We start from the raw sequence: 18,678 nt of genomic DNA on the forward strand, positions 1-18,678 counted from the left end.
GGCAATTCTTTTATCTTTTAGAGGCTTGGAAAGGTGTAATTTGAGGATAGTGGAGCTGAACAGATCATGTTACAGATAGAATTTAGATGATAATTTTACCTGTGAGAGTGAAGCTGATAAAGAATGCAGATCGGTCTCTTAGGGAGGTTTGTTTATTTGGGGTTTTTTGTGCAACTGAAAATAATCAAAGCTGTGAAGTGTATATCTGTGATCAAATATGGCTTCAAATTATATTCTAGTAGAATATTGTACAGATATCTGGAGTTTCAATATGCTGTCTGTAGGTAATGTGCCATAGGTGAGATAAATTAATATTTTCTATCCTTCTTTCCATTTTGTTTGGTGAGGTAGGCAAACTTTAACTTTCCTCAGTATGGTGTAGTGCAGCAATTTTGTTTAGCTGCTTCTTGAGAAGGTGCTCTGCCCATTCCTCCTACTCCTTTACTCCTCAGTTCATATGATTGAGAAAAAACAATGGAATTTCTCTGTATATTGGTAGGATTTTGGAAGAACAGAAGAACATGATAGGTGGTTTTAACAGTGCTCCATTGTCTGTTCAGTGTGACAAACTGTTCTGGCTACAAGAAAGCCCCTTTCTTAAATGGATGCTTTTTGTAGTAAGCTTATTCTTCAAGTCTTTGCTAGAAATTCTGAAGGATGTGAGCCTTGCAAGTTGTGCAAGCCAACATAAAACAAAGAAAAATTTTTTTTTAAAAATGAAAAATAAGGGGAAAAACCTTTCTCGTAAGTTGTTTTTATTGTACCTCCATGATAGTGGGATGTAAATAATATTATCTTTTTTTTCCTGCCGTTCACTGAACTTTTATCCAAAGCAGAATTCACTTTGCATGCTATTAAAAAAAAAAAAAAGAAAGAAAAACAACACCACCAAAACCCATTCCAGAATTTCTTGATTGGCAGCTCTTTGGACTTTCTCTTTTCCAGTCTTCCTTTAGCTGAAGTGTTCTGTTCCGGAGTACCCTGAAGCACATAGCTGTGCGTGTGAGTGCTGGGTTGTCTGATACCCGTAACTTCGAGGAGTAGGTTGAGTTATGTGGATAACTTGAACATAAGCTACTAACTTCATTACTTGATATATCTCATCATGTTCAGTGGTACTGTGTCTGAATGTGTTGTTAGAAACTGAAAAAAATCATGTTGTGTTGCTATTTTCTTAGGGGAGTGTGGTTACATGGTAACTGATTTTTGTCTTGGTTTCTAGTTGCTGTGGATACAGCCCTTAAATAGATGGTATTGTGCATATTGGAAACTTCTGGTTCTTTTTTTTCCTTCCTTGGATAATCCTGAAAAATTATGAACTTGTCACAAATGGAGAATTACTGAGCATCACCTCCATGCACCTTTTGAGACAGTAGAATAAAACGTGTGCCATATATATTCATTCCCTCAAAACAAGTTTGTTAAACTTTTGTTTCCTTGTTTGTTTTTTTCTTTCCCACTCTTTTGTCTGTTCTCTTTTCTACTTTAAGTAATCTGTCCTGTCTTTTTCCTCCATTATCTGATCTTTTTTCCCCTTCATACCACTTACACATTTTCAATCTCCACTGTGACAATTTCATCATCTCTTCCTCATCGTCTCTTCCTCTTCATCTCTCTTCATCATGGGCAGCCTGGTCTAGTTGAGGATGCCCCTGCTTACTGCAGTGGGGGTTGGACTAGATGACTTTTGGAGTTCCCTTCCAGCCCTGAGCCATTTTATGATTCTATGATCTCCACCGTTCCTCGTAGTTTGTGTTTGTTCCTGTACAAAATCTTTCCTCACTGTGAGGGAAGTTCTCTCTTGTTGTGTTTCACTGCCACTAATCATTTGCTCATGCATCACGAAGTGCATAAAATTCTAGGCATGGATGCCTCTTGCCTTGCTCTCATTAGACAAGATATAGTTGAGATCTTTGGGCACCCTGTTACGATTTTGATACTGTAATATTGATGAACATTTTAGACTTCCTCTCCTGAATTTTCTATTTCTTGATCTCTTTCATTTCCCAGCATTTTTCTAAAGTTTATCTTTCTATAACCCAAATGAAAGCCATGGTGGGAAAAAGGAAGTGACTGCTGCATCTGTACACCAGTGTGGTAGCAGGGAGTCAACTTGACTTTCACTTCCTATTGAGAAACTTGGAGAGAGGCTGGCAGTGAACCAAACTGCAAATAGAAAAGGGAGGAGTCTGTGCGTAGGTATTATTGACAATGTATTATTGACAACATTGTTGTCACTAAAGACAGATATGTGAAAGGTAATGGAAAGTTGCACAAAAGGTAGTCACTGCCTTCTACTGGCAACTAAATAACCACCTCTCCTTTGAGGGCTCATCCAAGTGCCCATTTGTGAGGGGGGTGTGTGGATCTCAGTCCCTCTGCGTTGAAAAAATGCTTTTTGTGTCTACCAAGCATTTATTCCTTCATTCACCCTGAGCATGTTAAAGACACCATATTGCCTGCTTCTTAGCTTTATTTCAGTTTCTTGGCTCATAAAAGACCTTCTCCAGATTGCTCCAGCCTGTGTGATAAGCGTGCAGCTATACATTAAAATCTTAATAACTTATCATAGAATCAACTAGGTTGGAAGAGACCTCCAAGATCATCCAGTCCAGCCAATCCAACCAAGCCCTAAGCAATCAACTGGACCATGGCACTAAGTGCCTCATCCAGTCTTCTCTTGAACATCTCTCTTCCACTTTAAGCTTATTTTGTCTTTTCTGTCCTGTTTTTCTGTTCTTCTATTCCAGCTGTCATTACTTTTCAGTAAGGCCAGACTTTCCCTTGATTTGTATCACACACCCTCGCTATGTGAGATTTTACTGTTTGCGAAGACCAGACTTCTTCTATAACAATGTGACTTCCTCTAATTGTTCATTCATTAGATGTCTTTCTCCTGAAAAACTGGAGAGATGCTCTGTGGGTAGGCACAGTGAGTATCTTTATTGTTATGAGGAGTCTCGTATCCTGAGAAATACCCAAGTTTTGCATTTTGTCAACTAAGGACTGTGAGGCTAGATTGCTGATTTGCCTCCTGGTTATTTCTGAAAGGTAAACTCCTGACCTTGGGAAAAATAGATGAATAATAGATGAATAGATTATCACAGTCAGGATTTTGGATGGAAAGAGCTTGTTCATACTGTTCCACAGATGGATGTATCATTGTCAGAAAGCGATCTACCAGACAGCTTTACCTGAATAAATGAGTAACTAAATTTTTCATCTAAGTGTTACACAAAGTCTTTTTCTCTAATTGGGTTTCCATTCTAACTAGTCTGTGCTAATTGAGGCTACTTTGGAAATTTGTGACATAATTGAACAGAAACAGCCTTAAGCAATCTCGCCATAAGCTTCAAAGACAACTATGTGCAGGATGCCATTAGGATAAAAAAAGTTGTTTGAGCTCAGACTCCTGAGTTTTGTGTCTACAAGATCTGACATATTTTTTATGAACTCTGTTAACTAATAAGTGATTTGTGGGTTTATTTCAGCCCATGAATGAAGTGTGTTTGCTGCAGCAATAACTATTGTGGCTAAATTTAGACTGAATATTCCTTCATTCTTGCCGCCTTCTGTGTACTGATGTACATGTGTGGACATACCACAAGCCTTTTTTGAAATCATGGATAGCTTCAATTTTTGAGGTCCTTCAGACCTCAGTGAAACTTTAACTCATCCTTTGCTTTCTGGAACTCTCCTGGCTTTTTCAAATCTTTGTTTTCTCTGTAATTTTTAAAATAATGTTTTCTTTGTGTTGAGAATAGGCCTGGGTTTTGTTTTGTTTTGTTTTCAAAAAGAGAGATTTACTTTTAGAGGTTGTTGAGTATAAAAGCTGCGTGTACTGTAGATGTTGGCATATTTGTCTTTTCACTGTTTCATTTTAATATCTTTTTTTTGCAGCAGCAGCAGCAGTTGATAATCCACTGCTATTCAGATATTTCTGATTTCTTTCTCTGAGTACTTTTTTCATGGTTTCTAGGTGTGAAATTAAAAATGTTGAATTTTCAGGGTGCTGATCCAGCTAATGAACAGTTTATGACTCTTTGCAGGCTAGGTCTTTATTTTTCTGCCTTTTTCATGGAAAGTATCAATTCCACAAGATGACACTCTAGTTAGTACTGCTAGAATAACCTGAATGTCTTTCATTAGTGGCCAGTTGTCACAGGCACAAGGCTGTCTCTGACTCCTACTCCTCAGAAGGCAAGTTTCTTTTTAGTTGTACCTGTCCCTTCATTTCTAACTTTGAACATGGGGCAAATAAGGCATCTGTTTTGGGGAGTGATCATTTAGTGGATGCCAGAGCTTCTGTTGTCTCTTCAGTCTGCACTACAAGAGTCTTGATGAGCCATTTCTTCTTCCTAGTGTTATCTTCCATAGCACAAAGTAAGCAAGAAGCATGTAGTAAATAAGAAACAGAATCACAGAATACATCTGGTTGGAAGAGACCTCAAAGGTCATCCAGTCCAACCTTTGTCACAGCACTGAAGGGTCAACGCTAAACCATGTCCCTAAGTGCCAGATCCACACGTTGCATATACACCTTCAGGGATGGTGACTTCACCAATGCCCTGGGCAGACCATTCCAGTGTTTGATAACCCTTTCAGTGGATAAGTATTTCCTAGCATCCAGCCTGAACCTCCCCTCATGCAGCTTGAAACCATTTCCTCTAATCCTGTCACTTGTCATCAAGAAGAGGCTGGTCCCCTCGTCGCTCTAACTTCCTTTCAGGTAGTTGTAGAGAGCAATGAGGTCTCCCCTCAGCCTCCTCTTCTCCAGAGTGAACAGTCTCATCTCCCTCAGATGCTCCTCATAGGCCATGTGCTCCAGGCCTTTCACCAGCATTGTTGCCCTTCCCCAAACACACTTCAGAACCGAAATGTCCCTCATGTAGTGAGGGGCCCAAAACTAAACACAATACTCAAGGTGAGGCCTCACCAATACTGAGTACAGGGGGATGATCACCTCCCTGTTCCTGCTGGCCTCTATGTTTCTAGTACAAGCCTGAATGCTATTTGCTTTCTTGGCCACCTGGGCACACTGCTGACTCATACTCAGCTGCTTATTGATTAGAACCCCCAGGTCTCCTTCTGCTAGAAAGCTTTTCAGACACACTTCCCCAAACCTGTAGTGTTGCATGGGGTTGTCATGACCCAGATGGAGGACCTGGCACTTGGCTTTGTGCAGCTTCATATAGTTAGCTTTGGCCCATCAGTCTAACTTGTCCAGATGCCACTGTAAAGCTTCCCTACCCTCTAGCAGACACGGCTAGACGCAGTCACCCAGCTTGGCATCATCTGCAACCTTACTGAGGGTGCACTCAATCCTCTCATCCAGATCATTAATGAAGATACTAAAGAGGACAGGGCCCAGTACTGAACCCTGGGGGACACCACAAGTGACTGGGTGCCAGCCAGACTTAACTCCATTCACCACCACTCTCTGGGCCTGGTCAGCCACTCATTTTTTTTATCCATTGCAGAATGCACTTATCCAAGCCTAGTGCCATGAGTTTCTAAAGATGAATGCATTGGGAGATAGTGTCACAGGCTTTAGTAAAGTCCAGCTAGACAAGGTCCACATCACTTCCCTCATCCACTAGGCAGGTCATCTTAGTGTGGAAGGAGATCAGATTAGTCAGGCAGGACCTGCCTTTCATAAACCTGTGCTGACTGGGCCTGATTGTCTTGTAAGTGCCATGTGATCCATAACCTTTCCTGGCACCAAGGTCAGACTGACAGGCCTGTAGTTCCCTTGATCATCCTTCCAGCCCTTCCTGTAGGTGAGCATCACATTGGCTAGCCTCCAGTCAGCTGGGACCTCCCTGGTTAGCCAGGCCTGCAGGACAGTTTGGGCAGAAAGTGGTCCATCTTAGTGTTCAGGTTTTCTGATCAGAACTCTGATATTAGCACATAACAATTACAGGCTGGTTTCAACGACTATTCCTTAATGTGCTATCTTCAAAGGCACAACAGATACAACAGTTTCGCCAGCAGTGTTGCAAGTGTGGCACTGTGCATGTTGGCTTCGGCATCTCAACAAACGGAAGCTCTTCCTATTTGCAACCTAAGACAGAACTTGAATCTTTATACCCCAAACGGGGTACTAATCTGTTTGGGGCTTCCCCCACATCGTCGTCGCTAACCCTTTATATACTTAGGTATGAGTTTAGGTTGGAGAATTTATTTTTGAGTTTTCTTTGTGCCCAGTGTTTATCTCAGCTTGTCAAATCAAAATAGTCTAGGAACTCTGATTTTTCACTTTTATTTCAGCCTCTACTTATCAATGTTTGAACAAATTTGTTGACAGGAGGTAGGTGAGGGATGATCTGTCTAATTGTCATCCTTCAGTAACCATCCACTATCGCCAGTCAGTATTCAAAGAGCCATGCAGTGAGGAGTAGAACTGCCTCTGTGTTGTGTAATACATCTGAAACAGAGCTAAAATGATTTCCTCAGGTACAGACTCTGTTCATGCTGGTGGACATGCCTTCAGCATTTGACAGACTGGATTCCCTCCCCTGTTCCCATTATGTCAGCAAGTGTCAAACAAGAACAGCCCCAAATTATGCCATTCCTTTAAAATTCACCTCTCACAAGACATTTAAAAAGATTACTTTTTAATAATGGGGATGTACTTTTCAGTAGATACTTGTGATTTCTATGGGAAAAAGTGACAAGCCCCACTGCCAGTACTGTGACAGGAATGTGTGTTTCCAACTAATGTATTCATGACCATATCTGTGATGTCACAGCAAGAGCTCAATTTGGATGAACAGCTGACACAAGCAGGGGAGACTGGGAAGTTTGGAAAAGTTAAGTTCATTGAAAAGGTGGTTGAAGACCTCTCTCTACTGTCTACAGAGGATCCAAATCCCAATATATTTTTGCAGGAAAAGTCTTAGAATCCTGCTATACACTTCCTTAATGATGGATGAATGAATAACACCAGTTCTAACAATGCCATCTTTCAACTTCTGCTTGATATGGAATAGCTTTCTTTCTTGGCATAGTGACCCACCACTTTCCGGCTGAATTACTGTATCACAACAGTAATGAAAAGTGAGTGTTTCTGTCATGCACAGTTTGGCACAGAATAGGTATTTAGCCTTACTGTAACAGGTTACACACAGAGCAGTCAAACTCTTTCAGTGTTCTGAGATAACTACCAGGAGTTTTTTTAGGAGTACCTGCACAGGTCTTAAATGCCTCCAGCCAGTCACAAGTCCAAGTAAATATACCAGCACCCCTTCCTGCCCTGTGTGACAAGCAGTGGTCTACAAGGCCAAGTGTTTGGGCATGCACAAGTACATGCAGAAGCATTTCTAACTCTCTTCACCTTCCTTGAATGCAGTAGCAGAAGCAGCCTCAAAGGAACTGATGTGCCTGCCTCTTGGTATTTCTAGCTTCTGCTACTAAGAAGACATTGTGCCTGTGATGAAATCCCTTCCATTGTCTTTCAGGCAGCTTCAGAAGCCAGACTAAGGTGTTCCTCCTAGATTTCAAAGGAAGTAGCTGATCAAGCTTCAGAAAATACCACATGTGGATTTTTGAATTTCTGTGACATATGAGCTCCTCTGGGACAATGCAGGCATCAAAGTTCAGGATACAGCAACTGAGAGTTGGAGACAGAGCCTCTTGGCTAAAGAGACTCTGTCTGTAGGATACAGTTCAGAGGAAATTGGGACGTCATTAAAAGTTGCTGCATTCCTTGGTGAAAAATTCCATCGTTAAGAAAGATGCTCAGAACGCTAATAATGTTACATTTCTACCTCCTTTCAAAAGAAGGAAGGTATTAAAGTGAAAAGAAAAGAAAAAGACACAAAACCCAAACAAACAAACCAACCAAAGCCAAAAACCAAAAACCAAACAACCCAAACAAAAAAAAAAATATCACAGTTTTTTCCTCACAAAAAGAGACAGGCTAGACATTTCACTGTTTCTTACACAGCATTAAGAGCAGCAGATATTATTCTGTCATTCATGGCTATACTTCTTCGTTTGTATCATCAGTATGTGCACTTTGGTGCCAATATTTTATGAGAAAAAATTGTCTGGAAATTAAGTAAGTGTTTGTTGCTTTCAGTAACATTTGTTATTTTTTTTTTAATATGAACCTTTATGTGAAAGAAGTAAGACAATATTTATGTCTATACCCAGTAATGGTATACAGAGTAGCGAACTTTTAAAATGTTACTTCAAAATACTAAATGCAAAGCAATTTCCTTTTTATTTTTTTTTAGCTGTGGTTGTTATGTTAAGAAAAGGTGAACAGGACAGATACCAGGAGGCACTTCCTGTTTGTGCAAACAGATGGCAAGATGGCATTAACCATACTCATGAGATAACATCATCAAAATACTTTAACCACCACACGCATCACTTTCAAGAGGATTTTTATAAAGTTTTTCTTTCCTTTCTTTTGAAATGAATTAAAATGTGCCGATGTGACAACTACTTAACAGGTATTTGCTCATTATCCATAACACAACATTTTTAATCATCAAGCTTTGGATAAGAAGTATTTTTATAAATTAATCCATGGCAGGTATGTATATGGGAAACAGCTGCATTTCAAACAGAGAGGAAGGAGATAATGTGAAAAGAAATGGCATAGCTGGGTTTATAACAGGTTGTAAAATCAGAGACATTACTAGCTCTAGATAGCTTTTCCTTATTCTGTAGGAAAGGAGGATACTCTTTTCCTCGTAAATAGTATTGTCCCAGACACCATTAAAAAAAATAACCAAAACAAAAAAAGACATCAAGGATGTGACCTCATAAGGCACAACTGAAGTATGTAGAGCCCTGGCAAACTATCTAAGAATAGGTCATCAATATGGCATTTCCTTACAACCCTTTCTGAAATGAAGAGCAGTTGGTTTGCCCATTGTCTTGTTCCAGTCTGTTCTTAAATATCATTCTTTGGTCATCTAAACTTGTGACCATTTTATTGTCTTCCTATAAGAGAAGTACCAACGTCACCGGTGTTTTCCACTTCTACTAGTGATTTATCAGAGAACACTAAAATGGTCTCCTTAGTATGTTTGTGTCCTATCAGACACATTATATATTATGATCTAATATAATCAACTGATTCATGCAGTCTTTTCACTCATTGTTATGTCAAAGAAAACAGAATATTTATTTAAAAAAATGCAACCTAGGAGTGAAGGAGGGGGAAAGGCCTTTCTTAGGTGTGTCCATCACCCTTCTAGTGAAATAATTAATGAAGCATTCTTTCTGTCAAGTGTTTCTCCTGATGCTATGTGGGACACTATGTTGAGGACAGAAATAAGGGTGTAGTCACCAATTTGTACAAAGTATTTTTATGGATGATGGATTTTTCAGTGCTTGTCTCTCTCTAGTAGTGCAGCAATCAGTTCTTCCAAAACAGAGTTTCTGATTAATGCCATGAAAACAAGTACAACATCTGGCAGTGGAGACTAGAACTTCTATATGGCATCCCACTGCAGTGACCCTGACCCTTCAGCTTCTTGACTACAGTGAGCTTGGTGCTCTTTTCAAGCCTCCTTGAGCCTCTCATCCTGCAGCACAAAAAAGCAATGGAGGAATTGCATGTGCGGGGAAAGAAAAAAAAAAAGACATTTCCTTTTGCTATATTAAAGCTTGCATCATTCACACAGTTGAGCATGGAAAAAAATGGACTAAGGAAGCAGATGTGAACAAGAAATACCACCTTTACGTAGATAACATGACAAATGGCTATTGTCCAGAGCTACTGCATGGCAGAAGGCTTTGGTTTCATGTCATGTCCTTGAGTGCACTAACAGGGTCTCTAGGGGGTTGGCTACCTGTGCTGAGGGTCAGCTCTGGTACAGTACAGCTCTTCAGCCTTGGAGCAGGCTCATGTGAGAAAGAGCTGTAGTGTAAGAAGCTTCGTTGAGACCTCACTCACTTTGACTAGGAGTTGCCTTTAAGTTCAGGTCCTTGTGCTTGGTGCCTGCTGAGCTTTGTGGATACACGTCCACACACGTGTATAGCACTCCCTGCTCCTGACCCACTGATTCAACTTCTAGGATTGATCTTACATGTCCCTGGTGATCTGGACCTGCTTTGCTCTTCTCACTTGGAACCTGTGGGAACACAGCACATTTCAGTGAGGCCCCTGCCTCTGTTTGCCTTGTTTTCACGCTTGGCTCCCAGCTTTCTGCTCCCCAATACCTAAAATTCAGGACAAAGACAAATGTCACCTCAGGTAATCTCAGTGTAAGACAGTCTGAGTTGTGGAAACTGGCTCTGGATGTAAGAAGTTTAATGCAACCTCCATACCTAGTCCTGAGTTGTGTTAATTCCCAGTCCCCAAACCATTTACAGTATCACAGTACACTAGGGGTTGGAAGGGACCTTGAAAGATCATCGAGCCCAACGACCCTGCCAGAGCAGGATCACTTAGGGTAGTCTCCCCAGGAATGCATCCAGGTGGGTTTTGAAAGTCTCCAGACCATAACCTCTCTGGGCAGCCTGCTCCAGTGTTCTGTCACCTTCACTGTAAAGAAGTTTCTCCTCCTGTTGAGGTGAAATCTTCTATGTTCAAGTTTGAACCCATTGTTCCTTGTCTTATCACTGTGAACCACCGAAAAGAGCCTGGCCCTCTCCGCTTGACACCCACCCCTCAGATATTTATCCACATTGATGAGATCCCCTTTCAGTCTTCTCAAGACTAAACAGCCCCAGGGGTCTCAGTCTCTCTTCACAGGGGAGATGCTCAAGTCCCCTAATCATCCTCGTGGCTCTCTGTTGGATTCTCTCCAGCAGGTCTCTGTTTCTCTTGAACTGGGGAGCCCAAAACTGGACACAGTATTCCAGGTGTGGTCTCACCAGGGCAGAGTAGAGAGGTAGAAGAACTTCCCTAGACCTGCTGGACACACTTTTCTTGATGCATCCCAGGATCCCATTGGCTCTCTTGGCCACAAGAGCACATTGTTGTTCCATGGAGAACTTGCTGTCCACCAGCACTCCAAGGTCTTTCTCTGTGGAGCTGCTTTCCAGCGGGGCAGCCCCTAACCTGTACTGGTGTCTGCTGTTGTTCCTCCCCAGATGTAGGACCTTGCACTCGTCCTTATTAAACTTCATGATGTTTGCCTGCACCCAGCTCTCCAGCCTGTCCAGGTCACGTTGGATGGCTGCACAGCCTGAGGGGGTGTCAGCCAACCCCCCCAGTTTTGTATCATCAGTGAATTTGCTGAGGGTACTCTCAATGCCCTCATCCAGGTTGTTGATAAAGATATTGAACAAAACTGGACCCAGTACTGATCCCTGGGGGACACCACTTGCCACAGGCCTCCAAGTTGACTCTGTGCCACTGATGACGACCCTCTGAACTCTGTTGTGGAGCCAGTTTGCAATCTACCTCACGGACCAGCTGTGAGTAGTATTAAACTCACATCTTTTTAAACAAACCAAGAAACTGGAATTGCAGAACTTTCTGGGCTTCCTTGAATGGATTAGACTGTCAGATGCTTTTCACTTAAAGTGCTGCTCAGGAAAGGAGCTTACATACTGGAGCCTTGAACATATTCACTGCTTAATTATTATCTCCTTTTCTGCCTTTGCTCTGGAGCACTCCAGAGAGCTCTGTTACCTGAGAGAAGGCTCCTGCAGAGGGTGAAGAGATTGATGTAAGCTCATCTGTCCTGTTAGGTGCTTATATTGTTAAATGCATAAATATTTTTTCCCGATTACCCAGTAGGAACTCTCAGGTGGTTTAGAAGCATCACTTCTTGTCTTCATGTGAAATCTCCCTGACTTTTCGTATAGCAAGTGTGTTAGCATGGTCAAAGTCCACTGCAGTACAGAAATCATCATAAAACTGGGAAGCAGGGGTCTGCACAAGGTAGAGTATTGGTCTGGAAATCTCCTTCTGAAGATTTTGTAACTGGAATTTGTAATATTTACTTAAGGCATTTTTGGCTGTTTGTTTTGGGTCAAAAACTCACAGATCTTCCTGTATTTCTGCTATGATAGTTAAGGTTGTCTAGAAATCTTTACCATCCACACTGAAAATCCATAACCTTGATCTCCATCTTGTGTGGATCTAAGGCATTAGCTACACTTCAGAATTTTTCCTTTCCTTTACTCTGCAGGATTAGCCACAGTACCAGTCCCATAGCTCTTGCTGCAGTTCCTTGAATCTCTGATCTCTTGAGCCTGACTCTGTGCATTGTCCATCATGTAATTAGAAGCAAGACTGTGAGGAGAAACAATTTTCTTGCAGTTAATATAAAGAAGCGTAACATGCCTGGGTGTAGTGCAGTTTGTAAAGCACTACAGAGATGAGAAGTGGACTCTAACATTGGGATTATGCTGAACATCAGTGTTCACATGCCATTAAGAGTTTCAGCCTTTAATACTTACTATTGTGGAATGTTTGGTGTTTTTATGTTGTAATTTAGTTAAGAACTGATGGGTTATGTTAGCCCCAATTTCCAAAGGAAGTATTCTAAGGGCATCTGCAAAACATCTTTTCATAACTGTTTTCATCTAATTTGCCTAGTCTGTTATTTCTGGGAAGGTGTTAACAGTCTTCACATGGAATTCTCCTGAATACATCAGTTCCTATCTGTAGTTTATCAAGACACATGCTGTAAACTTTGAAAACTAAATAGTTACCTTACTAAGGAATATGGTTTTTAAAATTATTATTCAAAGTAATGAATTCTGTGTATGTTAACTTAAAGTGTATTGTAAATTTAGGGTAAGGAAGTAGACAAGTCTCTTTGTAGTGGGAGGTGACAGGGCGCAGTACAGGGAGAATGCAAAAGCAAGCTGGAATAGGCAGCTCAATATTGATGCTGAAGGCACAGCTGGAGAGGTGCATTTATTTCAGCCTTCAGATACATTGGAATATTGCTAAATTGATACATTTATTGTAGATTTTATATTTCATATACATTATTCTGTATGACTTCTAATGCTTCAAAGGAACGTGTCATTGTCCTGTTAGGATTTTTCATTTCACCAGTTTAATGTGAACAACCTGTGGAAGCCTTATTTTCTCATATTCAGGTCTTTTCAAAAGTGTAAACCCAGGCAAAACAGCATCAATGCACATCTTCCTTCTGAACTATAGAGCTTAGTACACTTTCAGAAATTCAAAGTTGAATTAAAACTAAACATAATACTGAGTTAGGGGAAATTATAGATGGAGAAGTACAGGACATGTGATCTTCCAAGACCACGGAGTAGTGTAGTGGTGTCAGTAGGTCTGAGATCCCTGTCTGGGTTTAAACTACAAACCAATTCTCTTTTTTACTGCACTGTGCTGTTTGGCTAATGCAAGGCTTATACAGAATTCTTTGGTTAAGACCTCATGACTTTTAAGCAAATGTTTTATATAGCATGCAAAATAGAAATGCAGATGCATAATAATTTTTAAACTTCAGAATCATTAATGGTGGAAACTATGTCAGTGACAACTCCTAGCTATTGCACGTCTTCACAGAGAAAAACAGGCTGTAGTGCAGAAGAGACTGGAACTGTACAAGCTAGTGTTTCAAATCTCCTGACTCCCCAAATGCCTCTGTGGTGTTTGGGACAGTTGGGTCTCCTTTGGAGAGAAAGGGAGAAAACAAAGGGAAGAGCAGGAAAACTAAATAAATTATTTTTATTTTCTTTTTGGTCTAGGAGCAGGTTTAACTACTGATGATCTGATTGAGCAGCAAGCATTTAATGTTCTAGAGATACATAAAGGCAGGAAGAGCCCTCACTGAGAGAAGAAAAGAAAACTCTCCTAAGAGGAAGGTCTTCTGAGAAACATTATAGAACTAAAATAGAGCAACTAGAGGAAGGAAGCCCATGTCCTATATATACTGAAAGGGAGGGGGATCTTCTCCATAGTAACGGAGTGAACAGGGGAGGAGGAAAAGGACAACACAAACTGCAAAAGATGTGTTAACAAGTTGTGTAGTAAAGAGAGATTTGGGGTTTGCTCTTCTTTCCTGTTTTCAGGGCCTGTGGTTTTAGTATAATGCAAAATTCCTTTAAAAATGTTTAAAAAATGAATATTAATTATTTCTGGAACTATAAAGCTTTTATTTTAGTACTTGTACTTCATATTCTGAACGTCTTACTGTTAGAAAACTTGAAGCTTGGTTGTTAGAAGGAAGTTTCAGTTCTGTGATTTACACCATATGTATGTTACTGCTGTATATTTGTATTATTACTATGTAGTTACAAAATGTTTTGGCACTGGAATATGGCCAGATTTTGCAATGGTATTTAACAGACAGTAGTTGGATGACGTGGTCTGCACATATGTAACAGTCACGTTGGTGTCACTGACAAGGAAATCACAGGTATCCCAAAGACTGGGCTTGTTCTGTGTTTCCTGATGTGATATAGTTTTGCTGCTGCACTGAGAATCCATTTTTGCTCCCCCACTCCACACCCAGCTTATTTCTTGTGCTTTTTTTCGCTGGTTAACTCCAGCAGTAGTCTTGCAAAGCACTTGCAGGACGTGCTGTTGCATCTCTTGCCGGGCAAATCCCTCTCAGTAAAGAGAGCAGTCCTTCAGCCTCAGAAATCTAGCACTGTAGTAAACTAGATCTTTCATAATCCGTATGAAATGTCTTTTCCTCCTTTTTCAGCAATTCTTCTTAATATACAGTGATTACTTCTAATAACTAGTAAAGTAGTAACCAGACCAAGTTCTACTTCATGACAGACTGGCAGTTTTTATTGCTTAAAATAAAGTATTTTACTCAAAAGTTTGCCTTTCGTATTATGTGGGATAAGTCATCTTTTTTGTTTAAAAATATCTGTAGCTGTTTTTGCAAAGACTGACAGCAGTGTCTGGTTGCAGGGTGGGATGATTAACTGGAATAGACTGTTTCCTCCTTTACGTCATAGACATAATGCAAATTACCAAGATCATCACCCGTCGGAACAAGACACACCTCCACCTACTGAGGTTTCTGAAGAGCAGGTAAAACATTTTTCTATTTTAAAATGGTATTTTAAAAAATCTATTAGGAATTATCTAGACCTAATTTTTTTGTCATCTGGTGACACAGTTTCTTAAAACACTGTCTGTAGCAGCACGAATCGGTGTAGTGGATAAGGGTCACCGTGCAGAGACAGCAAATTGTCATTGCCATTCAAACCAGAGTGACATCAGCTTGGGAGTTTCTGCTCTTATGTGTAGCAGCTTGCCTTTTGTATTTAAAGATGGGACAGTTTCATTAGTGAGAGCTATTCAAATCCAGTAAAGTACATAGAATCATAGAATCAACCAGGTTGGAAGAGACCTCCAAGATCATCCAGTCCAACCTATCACCCAGCCCTATCCAATCAACTAGACCATGGCACTAAGTGCCTCATCCAGTCTTCTCTTGAACATCTCCAGGGTTGGTGACTCCACTACCTCCCCGGGCAGTCGATTCCAATGGCAAACCATTCTCTCTGTGAAGAACTTCCTCCTAACATCCAGCCAATACCTCCCCTGGCACAACTTGAGACTGTGTCCCCTTGTTCTGTTGCTGGTTGCCTGGGAGAAGACACCAACCCCCACCTGCCTACAACCTCCCTTCAGGTAGTTGTAGACAGCAGTGAGGTCACCCCTGAGCCTCCTTTTCTCCAGGCTAAAAACCCCAGCTCCCTTAACCTTTCCTTATAGGGTTTGTGTTCCAGACCCCTCACCAGCTTCGTCACCCTTCTCTGGACACGTTCCAGTACCTCAACATCTCTCTTGAATTGAGGGGCCCAGAACTGGACACAGTACTCAAGGTGTGGCCTGATCAGTGCTGAATACAGGGGAAGAATAACCTTCCATGTTTCAAAGAAGGAAAAATGACGAACAGATTTCATTATTTGTCTTGTAGGCATGCAAGGTTTCCTTCATAGCTTAAGCTTCCAATTCAGTTGTGTAGTTTTTTTGGAATAAGAATGTTATGCCAGCTGTGGACTGCACATAGTCTTGGACTAAAACTCGGATGTTTCCCTCAGTAATGTGCTTGACTGATTTAATATGTTGATACAAACAGAGAAGTCTGTGTCTTTTCTATTAAACATAGATTTAGACTCATTGTGTAGTTTTAGACTTTTGTTGATAATTTTAGTCTCAGAGAATGGTTTAGCAGGAAATTCAAGAATTTTGAATTAGTCTTACTTCTGTGTTCAGGGTTTATTGCATGCAAGTTCTCTGGGTTGTAGTCTTTCTGCAGTTAGTTGCATTGGCGTTTTACAGTCTAATGTCTCTGCTACCCATGAACAAGAGTAGTTTTCAAGGGCAAGTTTTGATTCCAGTTTTTCCTTTTTTTTTTTTATTCCCTAGGGAGGTAAATCAACACTTCTTAGTACCATGCTGTCATTTCTAGCGAGTTTAAAATGAGCCTGTCCCAAACAGAAATCTTTGCTAAGATTTGATTTCCAGTTTTGTTTTAATGTATATGTTCAGAGTGTTCAAAACTTTAACTACACAGGTGATTTTGACTGTAAGCCTTCTGAGCTACATCCAATAAGGGAGAATAACCCCTGCCAAAAAAACCCAACCCCAAAAAACCCCTACCCAACCAATCAAAAAAAAACCCAAAACCAAAAAACAACCAACCAAGCAAACCCCCCCAAAAAAACCCAAACCAACAAAACAAACAAAAAACCAACACAGAGAGAAAACAAACAAACAAAAGCCCCACCAAAAATTCCCCCCCACGCAAAATCACCCCCAGACAAAATACCATTTTCTGTGACAAACCCAGAAACTTAGTTTTAGCTGGCCTGAAAGCCTACTTAGTGCCAGGTATGGAGTAGGCCAAAACATTTCCTTGCTGGGTTGGTTTGTTTATTTGTTTATTAACAACTTCTCCGTTTGGGAACATTTTATTGTAGGACTGAAACTAAAGAAACAGTTATTAATCTGCAATTCTTACCCAAGCCCTTTAGGCTTGCGTTTTCTCATGCACTGGAATTGAAGAGTTCACCTGATGGCTGTCATTTGCAATACTGTCTAGTTACCCTGCAAAGAAAAAAGGGACCTAAACACCTTTGATTTCTCAGGACTGTACTAATACCTGTACAAGCTGTCTTAAAATGGCAGAAACACAAGGGTATCTTCTTCAGGTTAGAATTTGCAAGCGTTTGTGAGGCTTCTAGTACAAAAATCTCTGCATTTCTTGTGGGTTTTTTTAGCACCTTAGATTACTGTTACCAGTATGCATCTCTGCTTCCTGAAGCTGGATTCAGTTCTTGTGGTTAAGCTACACTCAGATGAAAAGAGCTTTTTATTGTTACAATCTATTCCCCAAGATGCTTGTTGAATATTTCTGTAATGGGAACATCACAATTCCATCCACCACTTCTTAAGGTTAGAATTCATGGCAATTTCAGTAAAAACCTTTCTTCTGAATTGTGTTTCTATGGTTAGCTTTTTATTCCACTGTCTGCCCTTTTTCTCATAAAACCCCACAATCTTACAAATGAAAATTCAGAGGGAGTAAGCTTCGGAAAGTTACAGGTTATGAAATCCAGTTTGAGGTTACGCTGTTGTCGCAGAGACGTCGAAAGTAATGATTCGTTTTTCTCAAGGAGGTGAGAAACTGGCATTGGTTTGTAAAAGCAGGAAAGAGAAGGAAGGGCACAAAAGTGATCAGTGCCCATATTTGCTATTCTGACAACCAAGGCAGACATTTTCAAACATCGTGTTATGATGTATTTAGATTAAGAAAAGGTAGGGCCCCTCCTCTGGGCATACTGGGCATACTGTATTTTTTCAGTAAGTTGCCAAAGCAGAGAAGATTAGAAATAATGAAACTTCTGGAGGTGTCTTAGAGGAAGGGGAGGTTGCTTTTAATGACACCTTTTAAAAGAAAGACATTTAAAGTACCAGTGCACGTTGGTCTTGTACCCTGGGAAGATTGCTCTGCTGTGTTCCTGCTGAGCTTCATTCTGCTGCTTCAGACTCTGTACATGCAGAGGAGGAGTAGCAGTAGCTCTCACACAGCTCCTATACCCGAGGACTTCTAGATTCAGGAGCTATGGAGTCTGGTCACAAGACCATTCCTGTGGAGAGCAGCAAGCCCCAAGATCAGACTGTAGTTATCATGTGAGGTGCCATACTTTCTATTTTACTCTTCTTTCAGAATGGCCAGCTAGGCAAATAGGTGTGTGGCACTTTCAGCAAATGATTGCTTTTGAGTCAGCAAGCAGTCATCTCTGCGGCAGTGTTTGCCAGCATGCTGTCCCAGAATCGTCTTTGTGATGGTGTGTAGCCATGCTTGCTTACTGTCTGGAATGGTAAGCCTCTGAGCATCCTGTTCAGTGGAAAAGTGATCTCTGGCATGTCAACATGAATAGTGTGCACACAGTGTGAGTAAAATTGATTTTGAAGCAGTGTTATGTTATTTCTTTTCCAGGTTGCACGACTTATGGAAATGGGATTTTCCAGGGGAGATGCCCTAGAAGCTCTGAGGGCTTCAAATAATGACTTAAACGTAGCCACTAATTTTCTACTGCAGCACTGATGGTTTTCTGTGTGAAGGAACTTCACTTGATGGGTTTGTACGTCTGAAAGAGGATCAAAGCCACCTGCTGGACAGACTCACAAAAGTTGTCCCCACAAGAGCGTCAGAAAAGAGAAGCTGGCTTCATGTGACTGGTGATTCAAAGTGATGTTAAGGAATGATGTGGACTGCTCCCAAAGCTTCGGATCACTTGGTGGTTTCT

At 40.8% G+C, this 18,678-nt stretch overlaps 1 protein-coding gene across 1 annotated transcript in view; it reads left to right on the forward strand.

Moving 5' to 3' along the window:
* The window catches only part of UBAC2 (UBA domain containing 2), a 93,903-nt gene extending 75,225 nt beyond the window's left edge, over positions 1–18,678 (forward strand). Inside the window, exons 8-9 of the mRNA XM_054383793.1 lie at positions 14,822–14,944; positions 18,369–18,678. Of these exons, the coding sequence (XP_054239768.1) occupies positions 14,822–14,944; positions 18,369–18,476 (231 nt within the window). The 3' untranslated portion in view covers positions 18,477–18,678. The remainder of the gene's footprint in view (positions 1–14,821; positions 14,945–18,368) is intronic.

This window comes from Indicator indicator, chromosome 1 (genome assembly GCF_027791375.1).
Source record: "Indicator indicator isolate 239-I01 chromosome 1, UM_Iind_1.1, whole genome shotgun sequence".
In the NCBI taxonomy this organism is placed as follows: Eukaryota; Metazoa; Chordata; class Aves; order Piciformes; family Indicatoridae; genus Indicator; species Indicator indicator.